The sequence below is a fragment of the Labrus bergylta genome, chromosome 5, assembly GCF_963930695.1.
Source record: "Labrus bergylta chromosome 5, fLabBer1.1, whole genome shotgun sequence".
In the NCBI taxonomy this organism is placed as follows: Eukaryota; Metazoa; Chordata; class Actinopteri; order Labriformes; family Labridae; genus Labrus; species Labrus bergylta.
The window spans coordinates 4581693-4600467 of record NC_089199.1 but is presented as its reverse complement, the minus strand read 5'-3'; the positions used below and the strand labels follow the sequence as shown (position 1 = coordinate 4600467).

Sequence of the window (18775 nt, the reverse complement as noted above, 5' to 3'; positions counted from 1 at the left end):
CAGAAACGGAAATATCAAGAGATTGTGGGAATAAAATATCCTGTCTTAAGTCGCTTATGTTAAGCTGATATTAAGCTGATATTAACCAAGATGGACTAGTTTTTGGTGTTCTTGATGTTATCTGAAAGCTTGACAGAAGCCCCCCTTTTGACCGGAGGAACTATCCCCCAGGAGTAGGGACCTTTTGAAGAACTATGTTCATTTTGACCGCAGGCACCAGGGTCTCAATTCTGGGGTAAAAGATTTACCCCTATTAAAGACGGCGCTAAGGAAATTGATATCCTGAAGTAAAAGAGGAAGATCAATCTATTATGTCCTAGGTACAACATTTCTGACGTCTGAAATAGACTTCTGTATGGGCCACCAGACAACCATTAACACTCAGTTATATCGACAGATATGGCTTTGCTTTGAGGGAAAAGACTGAAGTAAACACAAGCAGAGATAGAACATGCTAACTCTGCAGATGAATGTCACACAATATAGAATGTAAGTGTGAGAACTGCTCAATTTTACTAGTATGTGAGTGGTGTCTCAGTACAGCTGTGATGTAAGTGATATCAAATAAATGGTTCTGCTGCAAAAAAGGCAAAATATTCTCAGCATTGAACAGTGAAGTATTAATGACATGTCCTTGAGGGACACAAGTTTATGGTCTAATTAAATATTTACAATGAGAAAGTGAAATGCCAGTTTGCACATTGGTTAATCCTCTGGTTTCTTCCTTAAGGAATCAACAGATACAAATTAATGTAGTTTCCTTTTGCTCAAAAAAAGAGTAGCTGCTGCCATCATTATTACTGCTTTTAGTGGTAAAGGATGACAGACAATCCAAACGTACACACACAAAGCGGACACTGCTCAATTACAAAGCTCGCCTCCATAGAAGTGCTTTAAACATTAAAGGTAGACAATTAGCATCAGGGAAGAATGAACAACAAGGCTCCACTTGAGTGCAGGATCTTCTTCATGTTCTTCATGGGTAGCACTTTTAACCTTGTACACCAGGTTAAGCTCCGTAATCTGTACATTCAGTCTCAGTATTGTCGATTGCTTCTCTATGTGCTGGAGTCAGACATTTTCCTGTCATATAGAGTCACTGCCACTCGTTGTGTTAGCTGTCATACCAGTCCAGGAAGAGGAGAGAGAAAGAGCACATGACCAGGAAGAACAGGATCCAAACCCGGAAGCCAGCGTTGTTTTTGATTGCCTTGGGAATGAAGAAGAGGAAACACATTTTTACAGATCAGACTTATTCAGAAGAAACCATAAGAAGTTTGAAAAGCATGTATAGAATGTGTGTGTGTTACCTCTCGTATATCCTCATTGCCTTCTTTGACATTTTCTGTAGCCCCGACCACCAGCTGATGAATACTATCTATCTCTGTTTCCTGCAATGGAAAGTAAAATTGAGAAGTGTTCAAGTTCTCCCTTTAAACTCCGGACATTTAAGCAACCAGGGGGGAAAAACCCGTAGGAATAAGGCTCACTTGGTGAAGGACTTTCTCTGCAAAGATCTCCTGCAGCCGAGAGATCTCCACCACTTTCCCCTCGATTTGCCTAAGGGTCAAAGAAAAGTCAAGCATTAAATTTACGTTAAAAAAAAACATTTTGCCTTCAGCACTAACATATAATATCAGAATGACAAGATTGTTGTTTTGCTATTTCCATCAAAGGAACATCTGTTAAAAGCATATCCCTGACTCTCTTTGGTGGCTTCCAAGCAAACAGGATGTTTTTTTTACATAATTATTGTCTTCCTCACCTGGTATTTCCTGTTGTTTTTTGTTTTTTTTCATTTAATGGCAGAATGTAGCAATGTGGAACACATTCATTCTAGAGAGCCTCTAAAAATAATGATCACTTTCATGTCACTGATGTGTGAAAAAAATGAAATCACAGACATTCCCTGTTAAAAAGTAGAAATTCAAAAGCCCTCTTAAAAAGGAGAGTAAGGTATGTGCTCAGTTTGGCTCACCTGACTTCATCCACCAGACTGTTCATCTCACTCACCAACCTCTGGTTCTCCTGCTCAAACTAAACACAAACATGATCATTAAGAATCCTCATCATTAATGGTTGTGTCAGCGTAAGATTTTCTTAACGATTTATTCTTGGGCTTTTAGCTTTTATTTTGATAGGACAGTGGATAGTTTAAGTAATGACATGCGTGAAAGGAGCCATAGGTCGGATTTGAACCCAGGCTGCCTGCTTTGAGGACTACAATCTGTATATGGGGCGCAAACTTCCTGCTAGGCCACCTGTCCCCTTTCTAAGATGGTTGTAACAATGTGAGCACAAGTTTAAATATGCTGCTATCAAGCAGAAACACTGAGTGGATTTAATAATGTTTTACGAGAATATACTTGACTCTATGGGAGGTATTTTCAAATGACAAATATCTCATATTAGTCTCATTTGGACCTTTTCAACAGAATTATATTTCCCCAAAAAGAGTTAAACAGTGTTTGTGTGCTTAACTTGGTTGCACTGCATTGCTTAGACAATCATAGAAATCTACAAATACACATGACGTAAACATGAAATAATGATGTCAAAGGTGCTGTACCATCTGGATCTCCTCTGGAGAGAGTTCGTCCTCCACCCGGCCCTCCTCCCACAGGTTGACTGTGTTGTTGTCCAGGACCTCTGACACTATCTTCTCTACAGGAGAGAAAACAGACAATATTAAATATCTTCATGAATTTCAAAATACTCTTATTGGGTCAGTCTTTTTCTTTATCTGAATCACTTATTTGGCTGCTGATTCTCCTTTGAAAGTAAAAATACACCACTAATCCAGTTCGGTTTTTTTTCAGATGAATATGGGATATGTTTGAAATAATGAAGCAGGAAGTGGAAACAGATGTAATAAGAATTGTAAGAGTGTGAGTGTATCATCAAATATAACTCATCTCCCAACTTGGCTGCGCACGCTCCATGGGGCTTGTTAAAAAACAACTCATTAAACGGATAAGAGAGACACAGGGCATCTCAATGTTCAGAAATATTTTTCATGTCTGAGAGGTTCAGTTGCTAAGTGACATACAGCTAAACTAATATGCTGCCTGAGGAATATTAATGATTAGCCTTTTTTTTTTTTGAATGTGACCGTTCTGTGACTGGAGATAATTACAAGTCCAAATGCCATGTTCCCTCAACACACACATTTCAGCACATCAGTGTTTTTCAGCTTAAGGACAAGGAAGACGTCATTATATCTGTCTCAGTACAGTGTGAAATGTTTCCCACAATTACCACAGCCTGATTGTTTAGATTGCATTAACTTGCAGAAATACAACTACATGTTTGTTTTTTTTTAAAATCTAAACAGTTGCAATAACTCACATTATGGATGCACCGTGGTAAGGCATCTGTTAAAGTAGAGGTTTTTAAAATTTCACACAAATAGGTTCTGCTGCCTTTATACAGCTTTAGAAGAGACAGGTGCTGATAATACACAGGTTTTAGAAACCCATTCATCTGTAGTACAGACTGCTAAACCATTTTTATAATATGTGGTTACATGGCACAGCTTCAAGAACACAGGTACTTTGAGGCAAAGAACATACGAATGAAGGAGAATTCCAATATTTCAGGGGACTCTCTAACTTACCAGAACTTTCCTCCTTGACAGTCTTCTCCTCTGTGGGCTCTACCTCTGGTGTTTTCTCCACCCGACTGTGGTGCTCGGGTGCAAGTCTTGACCTGAAGCCACAGATCACACGCTCAAGTGAATAAAGAGAGTGCAATTCTAACACCCTTAAAATGGAACTAAGTAATAAAATAGTTTATGAATAGTGTGAGGTACTTACAGCCTCTTCTTGTCCACCATTCTCTTGACCCTGATTGCTCTCTGCTCTGAGTACAGCTTACACACTCCTGAAATGCAATCAAAACACACATGATGTTATGAAGCTTCCTGTTTTCTGAAATATTGGTTCTGTGTTTTCAGCTCTGTCAGAAGATGTTTGTATGCATAAAACATGTGTTTCCTGACTTTTTAATAACTTGTATGATCTCACCTCTCAGATACATTTCTATGAGGTCCAGCACCGCCCCCATGTGCTCCTTTATCTGTGCGGATGTCACCTGCTTCTCAGCTGTAAAACATTCACTTATTAAAGACAAACTCTCCGGTTTTGTTTCAGTGTCAAAAAGGTACACACATCACATTTCCTCTCAGTTATGAGTTATCCCTGCTTATGTCATGGCAGTCAACACAGTTCAAAGCTAAGTTTGAAAATAAAAATCTCAGACTTGTATCTTTAATGTTCGCTGTATAATGCCAGACGAAAGTAGCAGCCCCTGAGAGCATTTTTTACGTTTCAAATAAGACACATACCTTCATTGCGTAGTTGCTTGATGGCCTCAGAACAAGTCCTCATGAAGATCTGAGCGTCTTGGTCAATCTGGTCTCGCTCATTGTCTGTCATTCGGGTAAGATCTGATGAGATGAGACTTTGAAAGACACAAAACAATCACTGTAAGCCTGAATACTCACCGTGTGGACATTTTAAAAAACAGAATCAGAAAATTTGATTGAAATTCAAACAAAGGACATCTTAGTTACAATTGGAACTATTACTGACAAATGATTTGCAGCTCCTTAACAATTTTGTTTTCTGCACATCTGTATTTCTATTCAGGATTTCAAAGGCCTGAGTGCTATACCACAAATTCAAGCTTCATCATATTGCTGAAAGTTAAGTTTCAGATGAATCCCAGCTCTTTATTGATGAAACAGAAACAATGTGAGGAAACTTGCACCAATCATACAGCAGGACCTTCCTGCTGTCAGGTGTTGTAGACTAAATGTTTCCCCCTGGTGGACTTCTAAGACAAACACACCCTTGTCATCTTAGAAAACAGAGTGCTGGTGATGATTGTATGACGATGATTGATGGTGGATTTTGATTGGTACACTGAGGGTGTCAATAAACCTGATAAGATAAATCTTAATTATCTTTTAATTTCCAGAATAAACTTTTATCCTGACATGATTCATAATAAAACTGAAGCTGAGTAGACTGATGTAAAATGGACCAGCAACTTCAGAGATATTGTGCAATTTTTTTAAGTCATTTTCCAATTAAAAAAAAGGATAACTACGGTACTTGTTTTTGTCATTTTTGGGTTTTCTGACCACAAGTTGTACTTAAAAGAATGATATAAAGGTGTTACATCAGGCTCTGGTAAACACTGATGGTCATCTATGATTGTTTTTCTGACATCTTAAAGACAAACAGGAAACATAATACACATTCATTAATGATGATAATAATCAATAATTGCAGCCTGAAAAAAAACAAACCAATAAGATAAAAGATAAAAGATAAAAAACAAAAGGAGCTTTTAACATTTACCACACTTGCTCTAAAACAATAGAACAGAATTGAACAGAATAGAAAATACTTAGTGTACTTTTTGCATGTGAGAGGTAGAAATGTGTCTGTGACTTCTATAAATAAAAGTAATCTTAAACACAAGTAGATACATTAACATATGTGGCACATTAGAAAAAAAACATTAAAAATACGAAACAAAACATAATAAAAACCGACAGTCGAGCTTGATTACAGGAGGGCACCAGGTCCTCAATGGAGAATACTGAAGGGGTGTTCAATATTTAAAACAAGGTGCTATGGGCATTATGAGGCTAACTTTAGAGTGTCCTTTATTAAGATTAAGATCTTTGATGGAAACTGGGACAAACATGTTTAAAAGTTTTATTAATAGATGGTAGATAACCATCTACCCTACTTCTATAGAGATTTGAAAGTGATTTCAGTATAATCTAAAGTCCAGGGGAGGAAACAAGTTGATAAGAAAACTGGAAGACAGGAACTGCTAGAGACTCACAAACACAGACCCGATGGCTTCTTGATGGATTTTCCCACCACTAAATACGGCTGGGCTCCACCCATCTACATCTTAATGTTCAGTTAATGTGTTCTGTTGAGACTTTATCAACAATCCTAACAAAACAAGAGGCTCCTCCACACACCCACACCTACCAAACACAGAGGGGGCCTTGAAGGGAGGAAGGCCTGGATTAGTCCCAGGGCGTGATTTGTTCTTCACTTGGTTGCAGCTCAATTATTCCAGACAATTAGACTGGAGCCTGCCGCTGCAGACCACCCTACTCGCTGCTGACCCCGTGCCAGCACACAGCCCCTGCAGCACACACTCACACACTGCAGAAACTGCGGACGTTCAAGTAGCTCTGACTTCTGACCTCCTCTACATTTCGTTAGATCCAAAGTGTTTGTGTCTCCCCTGCAGCCTTGAAAAGTTTCACTGCTGCTTTTTTATTGATTGTGGTGGATTACTGGGAGTGTATAGAGAGGCTTACCTTCCGGCGCTCACATAATCTTTCCTATGTTGTAGCAGAAAGTCCTTGAGCTTGGTGATGTTTGTGATCTGCCAAGAAAAAAAAGAAAGAAGAAGCATTACTTGACTGCTTTACCTTTATGTCAATGAGTCTCTTTAAAAGCTATGCCTCAGTTGCACCTTTAAAAGTGTCAACCATGTCAACACAGCTTAAATTAGAGTTTTTTATATCTACAAATATATGTACCAGGAAACTATTTTGTCACGACTACATTCAGACCGAGCCAGAGTAAATGTATAATTTTGTATTTATTGGATGTGACAGGCAACCAATGTCTGTCTATCTCTGTGAATGCAAAATATTTGCTTTCGATGATTCATCAAGTCACGGAAGTACAACAATCAAACGTGCAATTTCCTCGTCAACCAGCTCTCATAAATAAAACCGTGAACGTCTGCATACAGAGCACTGACAGAGCCATCTCTAATAAGCTTAAAATTCATGATGTGTTGCTCCCAAGAAAATGTCCAAGTGTGTGTGTGCAAAGGGAAACCAGAGGAAACTCGCTTCAATCCAATGTTTGCTCCTGTAATTTGGTCAAATATTTTAAAAAAGGCCAATTGCTTCCCTGTGCACAAAGCTGTGTTGGCAGGTTAAAAGTGGGTGTAAATACACACAGACACACAAACACAAGACACACTGAAACACAGAAATACACACACTCACATCTGTGAGATCCAGCTAAGGGCAGAAGTGAGACAAGCTGAGGATTGAAAAGTGACACAATGAGTGTGACTGTGACAGTGACCTCAGAGTGTGGGAGATTATTTTGATAGCATAACCATGCTGTCTTCGGCCTTCAGCTTTCCCGCTCTAACAACCTCAATTATCAAATTGCCTTGGTGTGAGGGGTAACCCGGCACCAGCCATCTAATAACGTCTCTAAACATTCAGCGTCTCAGCGCCTCGGTGACCTGAGGCAGTGTTTCATTTGAGCTGACATCTGAAAAATGAAAAGTTTTTCAAAGCAGAAAGAAGGTGTCAAGATAAACAGAGCAGAGCAATTTGTTAGAAACCAAGAGCTCCTTCTTTGGTTTAAGGGGTGATTCAGTGACGTCCGACGCTGCTGTGTAGCACAGACTCACAGCAAGGGCTGTTAAAGCACGTCGACCCCTGTAATAATATAATTATTGGAGGTCAAGAGTTAATAGTTGTTCGGAGCCGTTGAGCTTAGAGGGGGTTCATGGGAGAAAAGAAGCTTTCTTTATGCTTCAAAGTCTTTCAAAATATTGTCCATGTTGTCGTGTCTCAGTCACTGAAGGAGCTTCAAAGGGAGCTCCTGCAAGATTGGTGGGCTTTTTCCAAAACTACAGCAATGAAACTATTGACAGAAAAGCTGCTTATCACATTTATTGTGTTGGTTGGACAGAATTAAAAATCTCACCAGTTCCAGGTTTTCAGATCTGAGTATTTTCTTATACGTGCTTTCATTTAGAACATGATACTTTTGGCAAATGGCTGTTTGTCGGAGATCTGAAGTCAATGTATGTATCTGTTAATAGGAAGCTGTTGAAATTAGCCATCTTTAGCCACTGAGCGCTTCAGATGTCATCCTTTGATCTTATTTCTCTAATCTGGTGGTAAAATGGTTCATATATAGCTACAAAAACTACCATGGAACATATTTCTGAGTTATTGAAGTTCATAAAGTGGAAAATATAACCTCTCATGTGGCCTCACTAGTTTATCTTTGAGGTTAAATTATATGTTCTGCCTGCAATTGGCGCTTGGCTGCAGCTTTTTATTTATACTAACGGTGCAGAACTCTGTCCATGGTACTGCATTTTTTTCACCAGCAGGCAGTGCTACATCCATAGCAGAGGCAACATACTTACACAGGAGGGGTGTGTGTGTGTGTGTGTGTGTGTGTGTGTGTGTGTGTGTGTGTGTGTGTGTGTGTGTGTGTGTGTGTGTGTGTGTGTGTGTGTTGTAGGGGTGCCGGGGAGTGTCAAGAGTGCTGCTCTGGGGGTTGAGCTGTCTCCTGTGTGTATACATTGGAGCTCAGATTCCCAGCACAACCTCAAGGGTTTGCAGGGGGTCAGGGGGATCAATTGCTCTTGTAACTTAAGACCCTAAAGAGCAAGTAATTCCTCAACAATGAGGAAGGGGGTGGCCTTGTGCATGCGGCTCAACGTACATATATGTGTGTGCGTGGCAGTGTATTTATGTGCAGTCTATAGGTGTGTGTGAGGCAGAGCTCGCAGCAAAAGGCAGAAGGAGACAGTCTGCCGGGCTACATCTAATCTCGTCATCATCAAAGACCCCCACTTTACCTCCTCACTTTCTCCTTCCCCTTGCTTCCCTCCAGCCCCGGTTGAGCCCAAACAAACCATCAGGGGGGATTATTATGAGGAAGAAAAGAGAAAAGGGCTTAGCCAGCAGATTTCTTGGAGTGCTCTTTGTTTTGTTAAATCCAGGTAACTGACAGAATTTGATGATGACTGCCCTGCTTTGATTTAAGTCCCTGACTGCGAGTCCTGACCCCAGGCGATCCACACTGACGCCATGCTGGGTTGTGTTTAGGAACGAGGCTCCGACACAGAGAGGATGCTTCATTGAGGAAGACTCCGCCACATGTTGATTTTATTATGTTGTTTATATCGAACTCTCTAATCAGTTTAGGGTTTTGCTATTTGCAGTTTGAACACTTTAGTCAGCTCTGTAAACAACGTAAAGCACCTCCAATTAAAATTTTAGGATTTTTCTGAACAGGGTCTTTGACCTTTTTGTTTTAGCTTGTATCTAAATTTGTCATAATGTGTTCAGATTGGTATTACAATTTTAAGTTAAATTAGCACCACATGAACACAGTCATGTGTTTGTTCACACTGAGGTCCATCAGTGGAGATGGTGTATTTAGTAAAGATGTTCAGAAAACATCAGTGTCATTGTGTTGACCACAATCTAAGATGTGACAGAAATCACAGCTGACACAGATGTTGCAGTCTGATTTTTGGACAAAATTCATTTGAAACTACTGCTGCAGTTTGAAGCAATTCAACCATGTCTAAATGATCTATTTCATTAAAAACAAATGTGTTGGCTGAAGCTGCCACATTTATCTGACAGAAAACTGCGAGAACAAAACAGAACAATAAAGACTGAGACGACGTTTAAGAGCTTGGTGACAGGTCAGGATTTTGGAAAGGATCTGAAGGTGAACTCTGTCTGATGCTTCACACAGCGTGCACTGCAGCTCTTCAAGGAGCTACTTATGTTATCGTCTCCTGATAAATTTCTCATATTACCTTTTAAAAAAAAATCTGTTTATGAGGTATTTCAACACATTCCCTTCCTTCCTTTAACTAAGTTTATGCAACAACGCGATAGTAGAATCAGCCGGTGTTTCTGTGTCAGACACGTCCGCTTGCTACTCTTATAACCACAACAGTAGACGAGTCCTGAAAGGCTTCACTTGCTGCCAGTCTATCATCACCCACATGGTTTTTAAATGTATGTCAATGATGTGAGCTACATTTACATACAAGTCAAAAACCTTTTAAATATTCTAATGAACAGTATATATTTAAACTGCCATTTCCCCAGATTCTTACTATTTAGATTGATAATGATTCATGATTCAGGGCAGAACAACTGTTGGTTGATTTAAATTACTTCAAAAATAGTTTAGATGAAAACATTTTGTTCACTGTAAAATCCACAATATCAGCAGGTGACAATCCAATGGATCCGTTGTCATTTTATAAATATATAATGTGCAAAATCATAAGTAAAAAGCAGAAAGTGATATGACTTTTTAATCTTCTTTCTTTCCTCTCTGAAAATGAACACACCAAAAAGTAAAAATGCACATGGGATTTCTCCTTTTCAGATTGATGGTTAGATGTCCTATGCACCTACTTCACCAGATAGTTGAATGTGCGAATACCTCCTTTAAAACCTCTGAAAATAAAAACACTCTATGTTGACTCCTGAAATGTTCCTGAGAGCAGAGGACAACTTATTTCAGATTCACTTTTCTGCTATATTTGTTGAAATTCTCTTCACATTTTGGAAAGCCCAGTAAATGACTTCATCAGTGTGTCACGCTACCGTTATAAATTCTGCCTGTTTTCAACAAGTAAACCTGCACTCCACACTAATAGCTCAAGAGATAGTAGAGACAGGTAGCTTAGTTTAGTTTATGCTTATATTGATGGGATACTTTTAAAATCCAACTTTAGCTGTTTAGTTTTCACAGTTGGTTATCATTTCTTGTAGATCAAGTAATTAACATCTAGAAAAAAACAATACTTGCACGTAGAAAATGTGTCAGCATTGAAGAAGATTTAGGATTTAAGTAAAGCAATACAACTTGAGGAATGGAGATATAAAAAAACGATGTGCAAAGAGTAGCCTGGAAACATTCGACATTCCAGCTGTGTGGATGACAAATTGTAAAAATGCAATCCCCAGGTCTCATTAAAAACATGGAAACAAACCTTAGACCTGCAACTCAGACGCAGCAAACAGACGGTGCTCGACTCTGAAAACAATCCGTCTCTGTTGACCTACGTCTTCAACAATCCCCTTCATCTGCTGCACATAAATGGTGACCACAACAGAAAAATAAACAACATGTTTACTGTTAGCTAAACAACATTAGCCGCTTTAGTTTTACTCGAAGCGTTCAGTATAAATGCGAAATGACGATACATAATAAATACCCCATGTCTGATTGGACTAACATCTTCATCTGGAACAAAAGTAACAGTGCTCTCTTTCTGCACGACGTCTTTCAGTACAGACACGAACATGTGTTGCAGTTTCATGGTTCAAACTCTGTTTTTTAAGTGTCAGGGTCTGCTATGCAGCCTGCTGCCCTCTGTACTGGAAGTCTTTCACTGATTGTAAAACACAATAAGTACGATTGTCTAATGACAAAGGACGACACATTCTTCAAAAAGTGTCAACAGCTGCTGCTTCAGTCCTGCTACATGTTCAAATGTTTACGATAAACCTTGTCTATCAAGCTCAACAATTCTTTTTTTACACTTAAATGATTTATTCCACACAGAGTATCTGCTGCCTGTCCATGATTTAGAGTTCAACATGAATCTGAAAATATGTTTTTCACCACAGTTTCCTCTTTTATTTTCATGAATCATGCGACGACATTTTTGTTGCACGCAGAGAAACAACATCAAGATTGTGCTTTGGCCTGACAGCAGATGTCTCAAAATTCAATTTGCCCGGCTTTTGTGGGCAAACATTGCAGAGATTAGGCCAACTGGTAAAGAGACCGTTTAGCAGCCCGTTCATCTCAGAGTGATCCCTGCAAATCACTTCCCCGTGACTGAGCGCCGACGATGAACAGCCTCAGCTTTGACAGCTGTATGCCAGCAGCTTTCTACCTATGTGCCAACATGGGGACTTAATGAGAGAACTTATTGAAGAGAAAAAGGTTTTTAGGGGTCGGAGAGACCTATTCTATTTTTACCAATCCAGTAAACAACTCAGGTTTTTTTCTATCTGAAATATTAACTAATTGTCTGAAGGATATTTTGACAATATTCATAATCATAATAAGCTGTAGCGTTTTGCTACTTCACTGACAACAGAGTTGATTTCAGGATTGAGGCCTGGAGCAGGACAGAGGCACATTGCCACACTTGTGCATTTGATTCCTTACAAATGTCACGGCTGAACATTGTCTGCTGCAGTGGCTGTACACCATGTGTGTACATTATCTGTTTAACGCAACAGATCTGAAAATATACTCCAGTTTCACTTGAATCACACCATCATAAATACTATCCTTCAAGCCACTTCAAAAACTTGAATGTATCATTACAGATTTTACTTATCTCAGTGTAATTCACTGGGAAAATAAAATCTTACATGAATTTTACAATGAAATTAGATCAATCATAATTTATGTAAAAACATATGTGAGAATATATGAGCATACTATTTCAATGTGAAAATTATCCAAAGTAAGAATAAATCTCTAAAAGCACACATTCTTTTAAGTGCTGGCCGATGGCCATACTTTTCAGAGTTTCTAAGAAAACACTGTGAGAAGCAGCCAATTTTGGAATACCAATACTAAAGGCACAGTGGGGAGCTGAGCGCTATTTTCTACACACAATTTAGCAATTTTAAAGTAACCCCCTCCATTTAAACTGGAGAAGGGCAGCATGCTGTGGGGAGAGAGGAGGTGAGCGGTGAAACGGAGATCACAGTGCCCCTATGAAGGAAAAGATTCCCCCTGAACAAACCCCACCCTGTAAACACTGGCCCTCTTATTAGTCAATTAAGCCATTTTTTTGCATCGCCTTGAAAGAAGCTATTTCCTTTCTCATCGAGCTGCTTTGTGTGAGGAAAAAAGCCTCATAGGACCACTGTGTGTTTGTCATCTTTGATGTTTTCTTTCTATTTTTGTGGCGCTTCAGTGGGAACTTGGAGAGTTCTGCATGTCTTGAAGGGCACCCACATCTGTTGTGCATTAGGGTACCGGCCGTCAACATTGTTACTGGGGACCTAATTTAATATTTTCTCTGTTTTGATCTTCCACCTTTAATCACTGGCTCTTGGGAGGATCGGCTTTCCCTAAGAAATTGTTTGAGAGCCGAAAGAAAATGTTATTGCAGCATGTTTATGGAATCATACATGTGAAGAGGGGTCTTGTATAAAAAATGCTGCCTATGTCGGGCTGCACCAAGAAGAATAGAGAGCTGAGTTGTGGGTGAAAACCGCAACATAACTGTAAGCAGTCAGGACATTCCAAACTTGCAATCTCAATTTCTACAAGAGCTGCTTCACCGAGATGCTTTGAGATTACATCTGTAGCGCGAGGGAGACAGCGGTAGGGGGGGAAGAGAGCAGAGGGCAGGCACCACAGGATAGGTTAAGGTTTCTTTGAATCAGCACCACTGCTTTTATTAAACCACCATTTCTAATATAAATGTAACAGAACATAACAAAAACCTGCTTGTGCAGAGCTGCTGCGACCAGGCTCACATTGATGGTTTGAGACATCAGGTACAAGTTAAAGTCTTTACTCCCCTAGGGAAAGGTAAAGTGGTTCTTCAAGGTGCCTTTGAAGAGGGGTTGTGTTCATGAATATCATTTCAGGCCAAGGACTTCAGGCTCTAGTGTAGAACAACAATTGTGAAAGAAAGAGGAGCCTTTTAGCTGCAAAGGATCTTTCTGCTATGGCACAGAATTGATGATGCATCAATACATGTATGAAATAAAAAACATTTTAAATGCATTTCTCTGAACTTAATTAGTAGTAGCCCAGTGCTATGTGAAAGTTCCTGCAGCTACACACCTACAGTATATATATTGATTGAGTGCCTGTTCAAATTATTTCGGCTGTCTTAAGTCTTAATCGCATCAGGTAATTTTCCAGGTCCGTTCAAGTCCAACAATACGACCTGTCAGTGTTTCGGGAAAAGTGGCACAAAGACCTGGTAGTTGGCAAAAAAAACAACATTCTGGGCTCAAACGTACTGATTCTGGCAAGTTAGGTCAATGTAAAAAATGTTTTCCTTTTTTAAACAAGTTAGCTTTTGTCATTCTACAACTCAAGCAGTAACTTCTTCTTAACTGCCCACACAGGGCAGGGTCTGAACATTTCTTTAGTCCCGACGAGGTTCAAGAAAAAGAGAAGTAGAAGTAGGCTGATCTGACCTGAGTGTAGACCTGCCTACCTTCACTTTAAACAAATCTAATTCACTGGTATAAGCTACAAAGATACTGTGTTCACATTTTGCTTGAACATGGTGGTTAAGACGGATCGTAACAGTGAAAAGCACCATACACAATCTAAGGCCATTCACCAATTCCAAATGCAATGTCCTTATTTTGCAAGAACAGTGTGCACCTTGTAATACTATTTAAAGAGTAACAGGCCAAAAGTATTAGAAGCAGAAGATTGCATATAGTATTAAGTCTTACTTCATTCCAAGAATGTTGCAGTGAAACAGGGACGAAGGACGGCTGTAATGTAGATAATGGCTCTGAGAAAGCTTCTTTTGAAGGGGATGAAGACAACTAAAATATTTATAGGTAAGAGGGAAAGCTCTCATTCTCTGATAATTGTTCTGGTTCGAATGCTATTTGTGCTTATTAATGTAATATAGACTATAAAGGACTATTCCTCCTGTCTAGGGTTGTGAAATCGTTTCTTGAAATGAGTAAAAATTTATCAAATCCCACTATTGTCCTCACAAGACTAGCTGATTGGATTTTGATAACATATGGATAAACTCTATGCATAAACTGAATGAAATGACAGCAGACACATGACCATTGAATCATCGAAACATGTCTATAATAATACGATTTTCATACCAATGTGGTATTTTTTTCCATGAATAGACTGGAATTCTTTAAAATTTTAGGATGCAAATGGGAGGCTGCCGTTATAAGGCCCCAAAAAACAATTTAAGAAGAGCCAAAAACATGAATCAACAGTCCAACTTAAAATATATCAATCCTGATCATGTCCATATGAGATCATAACATTTACAGAGATCCAGATATTTGACCATAATATACTGTAAGTGAGATAGTCCCTTTAATATGTCTCCTTAGTTATATAATGGCAAAAGTGCTAACTGAATATTTTTGTGATGATGAAGAATCATTGACGTGACTTTATTTTCTTTTCATTCAATAAAGGTTATATCTGGCATGAAGCAGAAAATGTTGTCCGTGATTTTATCAATCAATGGTCCACTCATTGGTTATAAGAATTTCAATGTTCTCTTTGCATACAATAATTTATATATTATAATAGAGTATTTTATATTAACTCTATATGATGATAGAGTATTTTATATTAACTCTATATGATGATAGAGTATTTTATATTAACTCTATATGATGATAGAGTATTTTATATTAACTCTATATGATGATAGAGTATTCAAGCTGAAGAAGCTATGCTAACTTTGCACAGCTAGTACAAACTGTACTAAACTCAAGTATCTGGTTTCATTTAGGCGAAAACAAGCATAGAATTATTTCCTGACTTGCTCGACACACTTCCTAAGCTTACAGCTGCCTTTCCGATACAGCATGTGGTAAAGTTTCATTCACAGAGTCTACTATTCAGCTGTCATAACATGTACAGTCAGTTTGTGCCGATGCTAGCACAGTTAGCAACAGTTAGCTGTCGGATACACTCACCACTTCTTTTGCCTTCGGAGAGAAGCCGCCCTTCGGTTTGCTCCTCTTGAAAATCTCATCTTTTGTAGAGTCAAAGCCTATTCCTATTGCCTTGTTCCTGGTTTTAACTGTCTTAACACTGGCTTTGAAAAGCAAAGTTATATCCACAGCCATGTCTGTGCAGCTGCAGCGCAGAGACCGCTGTAAACAAACTGACACGTCACCGCTTGAGGACGTCATTTTCCTGCGACGGCATGGATTTTCCCTAAGACGGAGAAGAAAGCCTTACATTTTGCCTTAAGGTTTTAACAGTAATTATTTACTACAGCGTAAAGTACACCTCATAGTATTAACATACCGAACGTGTATGGCCTGGTATCAAGCTACTCTTCACATTGACTGAGTTGCAGGTAGGGGAAATGTTTACATATCAAGAACCTCTTAAAAATAATTACTTAAGTCTAAGAACACTTAAATGGGAGGCTTGACGCTTCAGTTACATGAACATAGCCTATCTTGTAATTTAAAGTATTCATGTTAAATCGTCTGCATTGTATGCATTTGCTGTAATGTATTAAAGAGCAGAAGTTCTTGCAGATAATAGAAATGTTTTTCATCTGTGTTTTTTTCTCAGAAATATAAAAATGCCCCAACAACTTCTTGAAGGGATGTCCAGCAGGAAGCGAAGACCCAACTGGACAGATCAGGAGTGTCTTCTTCTTGCTCAATTAATGCAAGATAGGAAAGAAATAATTAGAGGAAAGTGCAGCACTGGAGTTTCTATACAGGATAAAAGACAAGCCTGGGAGGAAATTGCCCAAGCTATTAATGCTGCCTTTCCACATATTCAGCGCACAGTTTCAGACTGTAACAAAAAGTGGGAAAATCTGCTGGCAAAGTCAAGGGAGGAGATCAAACGACACAAAAAACAAGCAGGTACAGGTGAGGACCATTTGCTGCTTGTCAGCAATAATACAAGATTTTAAGCCAAGATCTTGTTGACTGCAAAAAAATACTCTTTGAGTAAAAAATCCAGAGGAATATATAAACCCCATTTTCAGTTTCTTGTACTCTATTTTTTTTTGTATATATTTTTCTAATCTTGTATCTACAGAAAGGCTGTCCCTTGAAGAGTTAAGTACCGTGACCCGAGTAGTTATTTCTGTGATGAACCTCTCAAATATTCTACAACAAGATAGAGAGGACTCTTCAGTTTCAGAGATGATGCAAACTCAGCAAAACAGGTAATCCATGTTTTATTTGTACTTGTCATGTGTACCTCAAAGTAGAACTAGTTGTATATGCCATTTTGAACCTTTATTTGTTAAGATTAAATGAAAGTTCACACCAAAATTCACTGGTAACCTTTTTTTTTCCCACAGCAGTGATGAAGATGGTAATGACCACACAATGGATGAACAATTCACAAACACACACCCGCCCACACAGCTTCAGCTCCCCACATATCCAGATCCCTCAACTTCTCCAGAAGAACAAAAAATGACTTTTTTTAGTAACATCCCTAAATCATTTCCAATGCAATTTAGCACTCCCTGTGCTGCTAGCTTTGCTTCTGCAGAACAGCTAAATCCTCCCTGCTCTACCTCGACACCAGCTGCACACTGCACAACTCTGCAGGAGCGAGTGGATTTGGAAATGAGTGTGCTGAGAAGACAAGATGCAGTCTTAAAGCTGCAGGAGGAATATTACACTCTAAAAATAAAGCTGATGAAGAAGCGTATGGAAGAGCAGCTTTCAAAGGACTGAAGTACGTGTAGAAAACAAACTGTTGCACCTGCACAGTAAACTGTGACAACTATTCAACAAATAACTAGTACTATTTGTTAGTATCAAATCTGAGACCTGTTTTTCCTTGCTATAGGGAAATGTTACCATATTTTAAAGTTGACTGACAAATTGACCTTTATCACAGGAGACATAATGACTTATCATCACAGGAACGCACAGGCACCAGTGCCATAAGCCTGGGAATTTTAAACCAAAACGGAGAGCTGTCATTATCGGTTTCATTGCTTAAACCTGTGCTTTCCACTATGATATTTCAGAATATTTGAAGCAGGCCCTTGTATACCAACTCTTGTCACAGCCAACTCATCTGTTTGACTGTGAAGAGGGTGGAAAATCATAAATGTGACATGTTACTTCCCTCAACATGCAGGCCAGGTCATCAACAAGATCCCTCATTGGCTTCCTAACTACATGTGAAATAAAAGAGACAACGTATTGTTTGGCTCAAGCAATGTTTGGTCATAAAAATAAAAAAAACGAGCTAAGAGACTTTGTCACCTCCTAATAGGCTGTGATGCATCAGGAGCCTCTCTCCGTCCATCTGCAGATCATGCTGCTTGTATTAATGTGTGGATGGTAGAATGAGGAAATGAACCTCTGCTTGGCTTCAGTTGTCAGTGTTCTCTTACAGGTGATTGTTTCAGTTATAGTCCAACAGTACTTTGCAATTGCCACACTAGATTTTCATACGTTACAAATGTGCATTATTAGCGATGATGTTAAACAGAACAAACCAAAACGTGATGTTTATTACACTTCATTGTAGATGCCTTTGAAGTTATGCAGCCTAGTGTTTTTAGTAAATAAAGAAACTTGTGTTTGGAGCCTCATGTTCCTTTTTTTTACAGTCCACAGTCTGAGAGTGTAATAATAATCACAACAATGAGGTAATTATACAAACTTTAATTACAAAGGTGTTTCAATAACACCTTAATGTTCATATCTGGGCTTAAGATTTGGTCTTGTAGATAAACATTTAGCTGCTTAAACTTTATTGCTGATATCCAAACTATTTATATACAATGAGAAAAGCTTAAAATAAGTACAAAAGTACCAAATCATGAAATGACATTTAACAGAATCTCACATAAACTTAAACTGCTTTCACAGATGAATGCCATTGACCATGTAGAATTACAACAAATATGCTCTCGAATTCTTAAAATCATATTTATTTTCTGTAGGAAGTGTGATTGACTTTAGTTTATAAGGCAGAGAAGCTCATATGTATCCTGTAGAAGTTTTTCACTGCGAGAAATGTTTATTTGCTGATTCATGCCATTTAGTCCTGAGTGCGAATTTGGAAGCCAGAAATGTTTGACATATACCAATATACTGTACATATTCATGAAAGTTAAACTCAGTGTTGCCAGTGTAAGTAAAGGTACAATCATGTGCTGTCTAGACAAATGTAGTAATTTGTGTGTAATATTTCTCATAAATCAGTTTATT

General features: G+C 38.7%; 1 protein-coding gene and 1 long non-coding RNA gene across 3 annotated transcripts; one reads left to right on the top strand and one right to left on the bottom strand.

The window, feature by feature from the left end:
- Positions 1-490: 490 nt before the first annotated feature.
- On the bottom strand, positions 491-15706 carry stx18 (syntaxin 18). Its single transcript, XM_020647956.3, has 11 exons — positions 15536-15706; positions 6356-6423; positions 4346-4461; positions 4026-4103; positions 3816-3882; positions 3617-3708; positions 2570-2664; positions 1979-2037; positions 1491-1560; positions 1311-1391; positions 491-1210 (listed from the first exon to the last, which is right to left on the bottom strand). The coding sequence occupies exons 1-11, from the start codon at positions 15686-15688 to the stop codon at positions 1115-1117; spliced, it is 975 nt and encodes a 324-aa protein (XP_020503612.3). The 5' UTR covers positions 15689-15706; the 3' UTR covers positions 491-1114.
- Positions 15574-17679, top strand: LOC109994571 (uncharacterized). Of its 2 annotated transcripts, none has more exons than XR_010666403.1 (4): positions 15574-15924; positions 16149-16450; positions 16629-16758; positions 16897-17679. It is a non-coding gene; the product is annotated as an uncharacterized lncRNA (long non-coding RNA). The 2 variants fall into 2 exon arrangements; XR_002278418.3 differs by having other exon boundaries at positions 16149-16456.
- Positions 17680-18775: the final 1096 nt, after the last annotated feature.